Below are 12,334 nucleotides of genomic sequence, written 5' to 3' on the forward strand. Positions count from 1 at the left end.
TCCAGGGATAGCAACTGGCAGCCAGTAATCTTTCCCTCTGTTTTTACCACTCCTTACATGGCATACAGTCTGGATACCACACTGGTAAGCATTAGAAATTATTCAACTGCAGCACCATAGAAAGAAATGAGCAGTCTCCCCTAATGACACCTTGAGAAATTTAAACGCTACTAATACTGAAGGGGCTGGGTTTTTCCTGCAGACAAATCACCTCTTGGATGTTAGTGGTGTGTGTGTGTGTGCGCGCGCGTGTAGTAGATATTTGCATATTTATGAATATACAATCTTTAGTCTGCCTGAAAGTCAGAGAAAATCATTGTCTGTACGAGTTTGACGAGGAGCATTTGAACGCAGCACGCCCCCAGGGGCTTGACGGTGGTCAGGTGACCCGCAGCAGGCAGGCCATTCTCGGCTTCCCCTGGCTTTGGCTCCAATGTCGGAGGTGTTTGTGCCTGGAAGAAATGGACTCTGGCAATGCAAGAATTTAATCATTCAGAGGTCCGAACAGTTGACTCCGTGAATGGCGCCAAAACAGGACCCTAAACCGAAATTTCAAGAAGGTCGGTAGGGGGGAAAAAAGCACCGATGATGCCCAGTTAGCGGCTGGAAGGGGGCGGGTTTGTTGTTGTTGTTCTTGCAGCTGCAGCTCGACGATAGTGATCCCTAGGGAAGGCGAAAGAGGCTTTATAAAGCTCAGATATCAATGAAAACATAGCTTACGTTGACGTAACATCGCAATGAAGCGCATACAATAAAGCTAGCTCAAGCTTTACAGACGCTAACGGAAGGCTAACTGTTAGCTAGCTTTGCTGTTCATGCTCTGCGTTAGCGGCTCGTTTGATTACATTAGTTGTGGGTGTAATGAACATCATAACGTGCTTTTGACATTAGTTTTCCCCTCCTCGTAGGTGAAAGAGTCCTGTGCTTTCACGGGCCATTGCTCTATGAAGCAAAGGTTTGTCCCGATACTTTATGAGGGTCTTATTACTCATTTATTCCCAGTTAAAAATAAACTGATCCAAGGCCTGTGTGTTTTCTCGCTTTTACAGTGTGTCAAGATCAACGTAAAGGATAAGCAGATTAAATACTTCATTCATTACAGCGGATGGAACAAAAAGTGAGCAGCTTGAGTTGAATATAGGCTGACATTTCTCTCTGTGCGTCTATTTGGATAGGAATTATAACACTGTGATGACGTTTGAGAATCTGTGATGGGTTTTTTCTTCCTTTGCAGCTGGGATGAATGGGTTCCTGAAAGCAGAGTTCTCAAATATGTGGACAGCAACCTTGCCAAACAAAAAGAGCTTCAAAAGGCCAATCAGTGAGTTAACCTCTTCCCACACAGACATGACCAAGAAGTGTTTTTGTGAGTTTTCGGTTCTTCCTAATGTCCAGTCAGCTTTTTAGAGTTTCTGTCAAAGAAAAGCAGCGAGAAGAAAAGTAGGGGGCCGTTTGTGCTCTGTTTTGGGCATGACTGGATAAATTTAGAATTTGCAGCTTTTAGAGTTGACATTACACAATATGGTCTGCCCAATCGCATCCAATTACAGATTCTTGGCAGGTAAAGTAAATAAGTAAATGCTATATCAATATATTGATCAGTATTTTTGTGTGGATACATACGTATATAATCAGATTTTCACTATACTGTTTTTGTGATATCTTAATGTTAAAATCAGCTTTATTGCGAGTTCCGTAGTATTTACAGGTCATTTTTGTTTTCCCGTGAACAAGAATGAATCAAAAATAAGATAAAATGGAGAGCTATAAGAATATGAGATGCATATGTTAAAATAAGTATGAAATATCAAAGTATAAATATGAATTACACAAGCTATATTAAAGCTTACATACAGTTGTATAGTTGTTACTGTCAGTGTATATAAATATAGTGTGTACATGGATTCTTATGAAGCTTATATGGATTATTCTAGTCTGTGTATGTTATGGTGCAAATGAGGAAACGTCAGTGTGAGACTGAATGTGTAGGTAGCACCAGTATTGTTCTCTGTACACAAGAGCAGCAGAAAAGTCCTTTAAGTAAAGGCTGAACGTTCTTTATTCTGTTTTTCAGATATTTTCAGAAATCTCAGATATCATTAGATATGTGTTTTTGTGATTAACATGAACTTTACTGTCAGTTCTGCCATATGATATACATGATACGTAATATTAGACATATTTAACACATAAAGTTATGTTGATAGGGGAAAACGGCGGGGTGGTTTTTACTTTTCCAGAAGAGATTGTACAACTTATTGAGCAACGTGCCACGAGAACACTGTCTGACTCCACATCACACACCACTGTCTGCAAATGGAACAGAGTGTTTTGTAAACAGGCTACACAGCAGGTAGCTATGCATGTTAGCAGTTTTTTCAATGCCAGATGCCCTTGGTGATTTGTGTCTCCTCCCAGAATCGACCCAGGGATCTTTAACTTATTTGTAAACCGCTACACTGTGAGGCCACTTTGGAAACAGTTAAGTCAGTGCTGCAGACAGTGTATTTCTAAAATACCCCCCCACCCCCAATCAAACAGCAAGGCCGTGTCTGCATCACCACGGTGTGATACATCACTACAACTCAACGGTGGTCAGTAAAAGTAATTTAGATACATTTCTATAATTGTGCTCTCTCTTGATTTTTTTCTGCAGGGATCATTATGTTGAGGGAAAGATGAGGGGCTTAGCACCAAGCAAGAAGATTGCTGCTGTGCAGCAGAAAAATGTTGATCTGTGAGTGTCCAGCTTCTTTTCCCTCCTGTAATAATTCATTTAATAACTCAGTTCTTGTGATGCAACCTTGATGATATTATTTATTAGAGTGCTATATGCTCGCATGTAGTCAAAGCAATGAATTACATTAAGACAACTTGAGGTATATGTGTCAAATCATAAGAACAATCATGATGTCTTTTTTTGCATTGTAGGAAAGTGAAAAAGGCAAAACAGAAGAGTAAGTCAAATATTTGTACAAAATGTTTATTGAATTTTGTAGCTTTCTTCCAGAATATTTTTTGTTCTTATAGTAAAGATCTTTGGTGTTGTGGCTTCATGAGGTTCAAGTACTGTTGTATTTATGGAGTCTGATGCGATCTGAGACTTATTAATAAACATATTCACCTTTTATTTCTGTGTATTATTTAAGCTGTCCTTTTCTTTTAGCCCCAGGGCCAGGTGAAGGTACCAGCAGCGGCGAGATGCCCCAGGGGCCACGAAAGAAGAGGGCTCGGGTTGATCCCACAGTGGAGAGTGTATGTATCATCATGTATTGGAACTGGACTTTTTATAAGAATAACAACTGAGCTTCTTTCTTGAGGTGTGAGCAGAATGAGGAAAATACTGAGATGTTGGGGGGGGGGGGGGAGGTCCACACTCAAGGCAGTACAAAACATCCTGGTCCTGTATCATTTCTTCAATAAGCTTGTGAAATTGTTCAAAGAGTCAGTTATTCCTGCATGAGTGAACCAGTCTACCCCGTGGGTGTAAAACCCACACTTGCTATCACAAATACACAAAAACTTTTAAAAGCAGCAAGGTCATATAGTGTGTGTGTGTATCCAGGAGGAGATGTTCACCAACCGTGTGGAAGTGAAGGTGAAGATCCCAGAGGAGTTGAAACCCTGGCTGGTGGATGACTGGGACCTCATTACCCGACAGAAACAGGTGAAAATAAAATCACAGCAGGTTTCACTTGTTTCCTTCATATTTATCCATATATTTATGGAAATGCGATGGCTAGAAATGTCAGGTTCTGGACCACTTGTGCTCGTTTGTCTCTGATTGCACAATGGATCCCAAAATCTTGGGTCAAACTGACCCACCCAATACGTGATATAGTGAAGCAACACTGCTAATGACAGCTGGACCTCTGGCTACCGCTCACATCCTAAACTGCAGTTTCTAATGGACAGGTCTGAAGAGAGCGCTTCAGCCAGAATCACTATCTGGAGCATGCTCATTTGTTCTTCTCATTTCAAAGTCAGAACATGCACAGGATGCTCTGCAATGTAGGACTGAGAGTAAATGTTACAGTTGAGTTTGAAATGAGTTGATGTCTGGATGTTTTTATTGATGGAAATGCTTGTGTAACATTTCTGTTGCTTAGTTATTTCATCTGCCAGCTAAGAAGAATGTAGAGACCATCTTGGAGGACTATGCAAACTACAAGAAATCAAAAGGAAACTCGGACAATAAGTAAGAGTAAACATCCTGACGTTCTCAGAATAATGGAGGCGTGAGGAAGCACTGATATCCTGTGATGAAAATGTTCAGCGGCACAGCATCTGTCAACCACATAAGACTTAAATTCCTTCCACTTTACAAATTTGCTTTTAATAGAGATACTTGTAAACACTTACTAACACATATACCATTAGCTGAACTATATTTTTAAGGGCACAACACCACTGATCTCACTAAAACTGTAAGTTGTGCATTTTGTGCATTATAGCCTTCACAGTAAGTCAAACAGTGCTTTTAAACCACAGGAATTCTTTTAATTATTTTGGATACACGACTCAATTTTTTCCCTCTCTCAGAATTGTGGAAACTGGGCGCTAACTCATTTTTTAGGCTCTTTTTTAAAGCTTTTTTTTAGGCATCCTTTATCTGAGTACTTCTTTAAATATCACAGCATGCTGCCTTTTTGCATCAAAATAAAAATACACCAGAATAAGTAAGTTTTTGTAGTCTTTTTTTCTTTTTTTTAATAGTCTGTAGCCAGTTATTGGGGTGGCAGTTGCTGTTACCAGTCTTCTTATAATAGTACTTGTGTGCTTTCTCACATTTGCTGCATCACAGCGCAACAAAAACAACTTTGAGAAGAAGTAAGCCCAGTGATTTCTCTCATGCAACTGTTCAAAACTGTACTATTGACTGTTCTATAGAGAGCTGACCTCTGCTGTCTCCAGTTATCTCTCCAAATACGTGACTTTTCTCTTCTCCGTTCGCTTAGGGAATATGCTGTGAGTGAAGTGGTGGCAGGGATCCGGGAGTACTTCAACGTCATGCTGGGCACTCAGCTGCTTTACAAGTTTGAGAGGCCGCAGTACGCCGAGATCCTGGCCGAACACGCGGATGTGCCAATGTCTCAGGTGTATGGAGCACCGCACCTGCTGCGTCTGTTTGGTAGGAACACGTGAAACATAGACAGTGTATCCGGAAAGTGTTCACAGCACATCAATTGTTCCACATTTTGTGATGTTACAGCCTTTTTCCTAAATGGATTAAATTCATTTTCACCTCACAATTCTACACACAGTATCCCATATTGACAAAGTGAAAACAGTTTGCTTTAAAATTCTTGCAAATTTATTGAAAATATAACATTTGCACACGTTTTTACGTATTTGTTCAATACTTTTTTGAAGCACCTTTGGCAGGAGCTTCTCCCACTTTTCTTTGCTGAACCTCTCCATCTGGTTGGATGGAGAGGATCACTCCACAGCCATTTTTAGATCTCTAGGGGTGTTCAGCGGTGTGAAAGTCTGGGCTCTGGCTGGGCCACTCAAGGAAATCCAAGAATAAAGCCACTCTTTTGATATCTTGGCTGTGTGGTTATAGTCATTGTCCTGTTGGGAGATGAATGTTCTCAGTCACCTCCATGACTAAGGCTCTTCTTTCCCAATTGCTCAGGTTCGTCATGAGGCCAGTTCTAGAGATGAGGAAGGCCAATGTGCTCAGTGGAAGCTTCAGTGCTGTTTCAGTTTTTCTGTACCCTTCCCCAGACCTGTGCCTCAGTACAATCCTGTCTCCAAGGTCTACAGACACTTACTTGGACTTCATGGCTTAGTTTGTGCTCTGACATGACCTGCAACTATGAGACCTTATATCGACAGCTATGTTTCTTTCCAAATCATGTCCAGTGAACTGAGTTTACCACAGGTGGACATTCAAGCTGTAGAAACATTTGAACAGATGATCAGTGGAAACAGGATGCGGCTGAGCTCAGTTTTGAATGTCATGCAAGTTTGCAGACTGTTTTTTTTTTTAACTTTGTCATTATTCAGTATTGAAAAAAAAAATGTAATCCATTTTGGAACAAGGTTGTAAAATGACAATGTGTGGAACAAGTGAAGGACTGTGAATACTTTCTGGATGCACTGTAAACTATATGAAGCGTAATCAAGTTCGCACTTGGTAACAAGAAAAAAACAGAAAAAAATCTTAAATAAATTTGGTCGCTGTTTGCTTCACAGATGCTTGTTTGGGCATCTCAGACTGTTTGTGTTCGAAAGTCCTGCTCCATGATGAAATGATAACTCTTGTAACAGGGCGGACCTTAGCGGCTGGAAACACAGTGAGATGGACCAAGGCAAGAGTAGTGGAACAAGAATGCATTTATTTCCTATACAGCTCTCCTTACAACAATTAACTTGTCAAGCTTCTTCACAGCACAAAAAAATCCACGCTCTAATGACAACTGGCAGCCTTAAATATGTTCAGCTGTCACAGACTTAACCATTATTCCACTCTCAGGTAAATTCTTAAATCCCAACCTTCCCCCACAGTATACAATATATCAATAAGAATAAATAAATACATAAATACATTTTAACATTTACATATTAATAAATATTTCACACTTTAATGTTACACCAAACCCAATATTATAAAAACCCAGAAACCCAAGCACAAAAAGATTCACCACACTCTTTACCCATGGTCTCTCCCGGAACCTTTAAATGGTGTCTGGACCCCCGGGGAAACATTTGCCCAAACACCTTGAAGAAGACACAGGCAAGAAAGGTGAGTAATCATTATCTTACAAACACCTATTTGCACCACTTTTATCCCTAGATTTCACACACACATTTGCATTAGTTTTCCTTACTGGTAAACCTTAATCACAATCTCAATCACCATTCTTCTCTCCTGACAGACAACCACCACATTCCTTGACGAGGAGCAGCTGCGCAGGATCTGAAATAAGGCTACCAACTGATTTTAAAATTCCCAATAAATAGTCAATAAATATTTAAACTGCTTGTGTGCAAATCCATGCTTAAAGTGCAATGCTCATAAAGTGCTTGATAAGGTGCTTTTAATAAAGTGAAAGGTGTGCTCCAAAGTGCTATACATATAATATAATATAAATAAATGCAGTAAGGGAGTCCTCTTCCTTACAACTCTTCATTTTCATTTTAGAAAAAGGAGACAAAGTCACAGAGAGCCTAATGAATGTGCTAGGTAGAGTAAGTGAGAGCAAGATTGTGTTGCTGTAACAAGGCACGTCCCACTGTTAATTTCATTTACACTGAAAACCACAGGATGATACGGTTAAACTCCTCGTTGGCTTTTAACCTGGGAGGACAAAAACCTGGGGACACGGTGCACAACTCCATAAATGCTGAGCTAAAGGGAGAGAAAAAAGTGGTCTCACTCTACTGAAGACCTCTGTTTGGTCTCAGTGTCCTACCTGAAGACCCAGATCTCATTAGCAGTGATGCTCCTCCGCATGAACGTTGCTTCAAAGAAGTTGATTTTGCTCTCAGTGCAAGTTTAAATTGCAGTTGCCAGTCAGATCAGAACTTCCAAAGACAGAAAAATAGTAGGAATGCAGTACAAAGTGGCAAAATGTGAAGCTGGAAACATTTTTTTGCTTTTCACGGGCACAAGGCCCATTAAAAGTATGTGTTCCTAATCATCATGCTTCTTTTTACATGTCGCAGCAGAATTTATATCTGCTCCTTTCAGTTCAGTTAATTCAATATTTCTGGTTCACCTTTTAAGCAGTTTTGTAAATTCGTGGATGAAAGTGCTAAATAGGCTCGAAGAGAAGTCCCAATGTAAAAGGATTGAAGTATTAGTTATTGTACACAAAATAGCTTTATGGCTACTTCAACTATGATGACTCATCTGGATTGTTAGACGTGACTGAAATTAGCTGAAATTTCATTTTATTATTATTTTTTCCTAACAGTCTGGAAAAATGTCAGAGGCCTCCACCTGTAAAACCATTCCTGTTTTGGGGGGTGTCTCATTGTTGCCCCTCTAGCTCACATGTTGATAATTTCATTCACACCAAAGCACCAGACAACCCCCTCTGCTACTGAACTAACCAGATTAAAATCCCACATTTAACTGACTTTATGCTATACTCTCATTACAACTTGGTCCTTATTCCCTGATTTTCTTTTAAGCAGTTTATTTAAAGTATTATTTATTTAGATGTTTGTAGCACCAGTCAGTTTATTTGAAAAGTAGGCTTCTCCCCTCTTTATGTCACATTTTTCGATTGTGGTGATGTTATAGAAATCTTACCTCAATCTCCAAATTTACCGTATGCAATGCTGCTCATACGCTGTATGTTGTCCTCCACCAACAGTTCGTATTGGAGCCATGCTGGCCTACACTCCCCTGGATGAGAAGAGTCTGGCTCTGTTGCTCAGTTACCTCCAAGATTTCCTCAAGTAAGCTTTTAACTCCCAGCACAACACCAGTCACTCCATGTCATGTTTGGCCGATTCTCAAATGTCATGTTGTATTCACATTCACATTAGTGCAGCCAGGCTTGTTGCAGTTCCTCAAAACATAAGCCATGAAATCGATTTTCTGCTCTGGAAAGTATTTTTCTTGAGACTAACCGTACACGTTGCAGCGCGTTATGACAGACTGAGGTACCGTGCCGTTCTTTGGGACTGAATCCAAATTGAAATTGGTCTCTTAGATCACTTGTGCGTGATGTTTAGTTGTTTTGATGTGTGAACAGCACTGCGGATACATCTACACTAACTGATACAGTGGTGACATAACATGACTTGCAGATATGGTACGGTCTATATGGTTGGCCTCGGGCTGTGTGAGAGACATGATTGAGAGAGAAAGTAATTCTGACCTCTCCCCTCTTGAACAAAAAAAGACCTGCAGGGCGGAGACACTCCTTTTTTATATATAGAAGTCTTTTCAGCTGAAGGACAGGAGTGTGACAGGATAAAGCACCCATGCACACCTAACCTGTGGGGCCATGACTTCATACCAAGGCGTGTTTCAGAATGGTGCTCTATGAGTGAAGTACAGCCAGGCAGGGGAAGAACACATTTGCAAACCGCTGTTGTAGTGCAGCAACATTCACTCTCTGGGCCTGTGTGTCATGGTTATCACAATGGAGGGAAGCAAGAATGATGAAATTTGGCAACTCCAGCCAAAGCTTATCTGAAAATTGGGTGCAAATCCACCCAGCCAATAAAATCTGGCCATTATTCGCTCCAGAGTTTTGTCATATCCCAAATGCCCTGCCATGGGGTTATAATGAGGCGCTTGGAAAATCGTTTCTCGGCAGCTTTTTGGCACCAGCACCTGGTTGTGTTCCTCCTCTGTGCGACTCACTCGATAATGCTTATACTTAGTCAATACAAAGTGTGTGTAGGTCAGCACTGTGTCAGGGCGCACCATGTGACCATCAGTTCTTATCACTTGGTCAATGGATAGCTTAGGGTGTCATCAACACACTGCTCTGATGGGAAATCTCTCATAGAGTGAATTACAAGGCCTTCTTGTGAGGGCCCTGCCAGACGGCAGCATCGGACAACCCACAGATACTACATGCTCCTACAGGTCGTGAATGCATCCCCACACACTACCTCAACAGGTTATTACAAGTGCCCACTCTTCCTCGGGCCAGCGAAATGCCTTTGTTTTGGCCTGAAAGATCTCCATTAATCAGAATCAGAAAGACTTTATTTATCCCCAAGGAGCAATTAAGATGCAACAGAGCAGCATGACGTTGAAGATAAGGACAGGGCATAAACAGGCAATAAGAGTGAGATAGTAAATACACAGAATATACTGTATATTTTAAAATTACACAGTTTTAAAATTAAAGTGACTGAGGGGTCATTTCCCTTGCCCAGTGCAATGGAGGGAACCACAGGGGGCAGTGGGAGCAGTGGTGAACCAGCCGAAACCCCACCCTGACACCACACACTGCTCCACCCCTCCCCTGCTGCTGAGCCACAAATCTCCCCCCTACACAAGTACATATGGAGGTTTTAATTTCTTAAATGCACCATCTTACTGCAGTTTCTTATCCTGACTGTTTTGCATAGAGAAGACGAAGGGTAGACAAAAATGCAGACACTGCTGTCATTTCCTATATAACTTGTAGACTTATTGAAGTAAAACACTGGTGATTTAGCTTTGAGCCTTCATCACCGATCCAAAGCGTAGTCATTTCCTTGATGCTTGGAAAGGTTTTTTTTTCTTTATAAGAATAAGAAAACATAAACATTCTCATTGAGTTCTCAATATGACTTTCCCATAAAGTTTTTTTTTCTGCCAGTTTGTTTACATACATATAGAATCAAACTAAACTCGACTTTTATTCAGAGTTGTAATTTGGCAGCAAAGCATCTGCCACAATCTAATCTTACTGTAACAGTCATTTTGTAAATGCATGAGCCTGACGACTGCTGAACAACACACTCTGCACCAGGCGTTCCTGCTTCCCTCCTCACTGACAGTCAGTTGTTTGTTTCCTTCAGGTACCTGGTAAAGAATTCATCGACCCTTTTCAGTGCCAGCGACTATGAGGTCGCACCCCCAGAGTACCACCGCAAAGCTGTGTGAGAGCTCTCAGCAAACCTCTTTCCTATTGAGACACCTCATCCCACTCTCCCAGACCACAACTGAAATATCCATGACTACCCTTTGGATCGCAGTCTTTGGCGATATTTTTCACTTGAACTGATTTGCTTCCCCCGCCAGGGTCTCAGGAGCTCGTCACGGTTAAGAAGAAAAAAAAATTGTGAAACCTTTTTAACTGAGTCACTTTTCTTTTTTCCCCTTTTCCTTTTCATGTACCTTTTTTTTTCATATAAAAGTGTAGTTCTTCATCGTCCGTTACCACAGAGCAGCTCTTCTGTGTTTTTGCATTCCAGCTGATAGATATTTGTTGCATGTGGGTATTTATTGGTGTTTCTTCGGCCAAATGAGGTGCAGTTTAATGCTGGTCCTCAGTCAGTATTCAGCAGTTAATGTTTTTGTATCTGTATCTTGTGTATTTGTATCAGTTTGTAAAAAGAAAAAAAATATATATGTTTATACACAGTATCCAGCTCGTTTACTGTGCGTTCTTTTTCACATCAAGTAAATTATTTGGTTTTATCTCTCTCCTTTCAAGACATATCTTGCTGTAAATGTCGCTTATAATTAAAAGCAGCAGCAGGAAATGAAATTGAAAACAGAGAGCCATCCTCCTGCTAAGTTTTGGTTTAGTATTCACCTGACGAGACACAGGGTCAAAGTATCTTTCAATTACATGTGTTGACTGTCAAAGTGCAAATCAGTTTTCAGTGTTAATCCTGCAAATGTAAAACATCCAAAATGCCTACAACCAGATTTTGACACCACATGACAGACTACAACATACATATCCCCACATCAGCATGGGAAAATTACCAAGGAATTATTAAACATGATCCAGTCATGGAGTCTGATTCCTATATATGTTGGTGTGTGTTTGTAATTTGAAATGACTTTTACTGGTCAGTAAATGGAGTTCTGTGGACTAAAAAATGTGCCCTGAAAAATGTTGTATGAGAGTTAGAGAAATATACATATCATAAACAGTGCTGTGCAGATGTCTTGAGCCACCCCTCATTTCTTTATATTTTGCTTTTTTACATTTTTTGGAGTGCCTTTGAACAATAGTTCTTCAGGGTTCTTGGAGGTCTTTTTTTATGCAGTGGCTGCTTTTTTACTCATTTTCAGTTCAGTCCTTGTACCTGGCCATTCTAAGAGATAGGTTTGTTTCTTTATGCATAGAGTCACTCAGTGTCAGGGGTGAACCAGTGCTGTCTACAGACAAAGAACCTATTTTAAAGTATTGTTGGATACTTTATGATGCACACTTGGGTGGACAAAAAAAACTTCAAGATATGAGTCTGTAAGTTGCTTTTACTTGTCTGCACAGAAACACAGGCACTTCAGGTCAGCGGAGCTGCGCTCTGCAGGCTGTCAGTGCACTAAACGAATCAGGGCCTCTATGACCAACTCTAAGGACGCCCAAGCTGCCCCAACCCTTCCCTGTGCGAGCTTCACTCATGGGAATCATACTTCACCTACTCAAACATATGTCCAGAATAATGAAGATGTAAATAAACGTTAACAATAAGTAACCCAATAAAATAAAATGATGCCCAGTATCTATGAAAATACATTCTTCTGTGTCCCAACATTCAATGAGTCCCACATTTACTAGCAGTCTGTCCTAAAAACACATCATTTTGTCCCATTTATTTTGTTGATTTTATGAAATAGTCCAAAAAATTCACAGTTTGACAGACACAAAATTGGATTTTTGCACCAACAAGGTGATTCCCAAAGAGCTAT

The 12,334-nt window shown here is 40.5% G+C and overlaps 1 protein-coding gene across 3 annotated transcripts; it reads left to right on the plus strand.

Moving 5' to 3' along the window:
- The first annotated feature begins 270 nt into the window (after positions 1-270).
- LOC146678972 (mortality factor 4-like protein 1) lies at positions 271-12,129 on the plus strand. 3 transcript variants are annotated; one of them, XR_014911663.1, is made up of 13 exons: positions 271-560; positions 909-955; positions 1,050-1,117; positions 1,235-1,321; positions 2,657-2,737; positions 2,932-2,957; positions 3,167-3,255; positions 3,566-3,667; positions 4,110-4,198; positions 4,959-5,131; positions 6,202-6,751; positions 6,885-8,415; positions 10,486-10,549. XR_014911663.1 is itself a non-coding variant. In XM_085405426.1 (12 exons), the coding sequence occupies exons 1-12, from the start codon at positions 521-523 to the stop codon at positions 10,568-10,570; spliced, it is 972 nt and encodes a 323-aa protein (XP_085261552.1). In that variant the 5' UTR covers positions 282-520; the 3' UTR covers positions 10,571-12,129. The 3 variants fall into 3 exon arrangements, 1 of the variants encoding a protein (XP_085261552.1); XR_014911661.1 differs by having other exon boundaries at positions 6,202-8,415; XM_085405426.1 differs by lacking the exon at positions 6,202-6,751 and having other exon boundaries at positions 282-560; positions 8,331-8,415; positions 10,486-12,129.
- The last annotated feature ends 205 nt before the right edge of the window (positions 12,130-12,334 follow it).

This window comes from Rhamphochromis longiceps, linkage group LG1, assembly GCF_057381845.1.
Source record: "Rhamphochromis longiceps isolate RC_006_pf linkage group LG1, R_longiceps_female_GT1.1, whole genome shotgun sequence".
NCBI classification, from domain to species: domain Eukaryota; kingdom Metazoa; phylum Chordata; class Actinopteri; order Cichliformes; family Cichlidae; genus Rhamphochromis; species Rhamphochromis longiceps.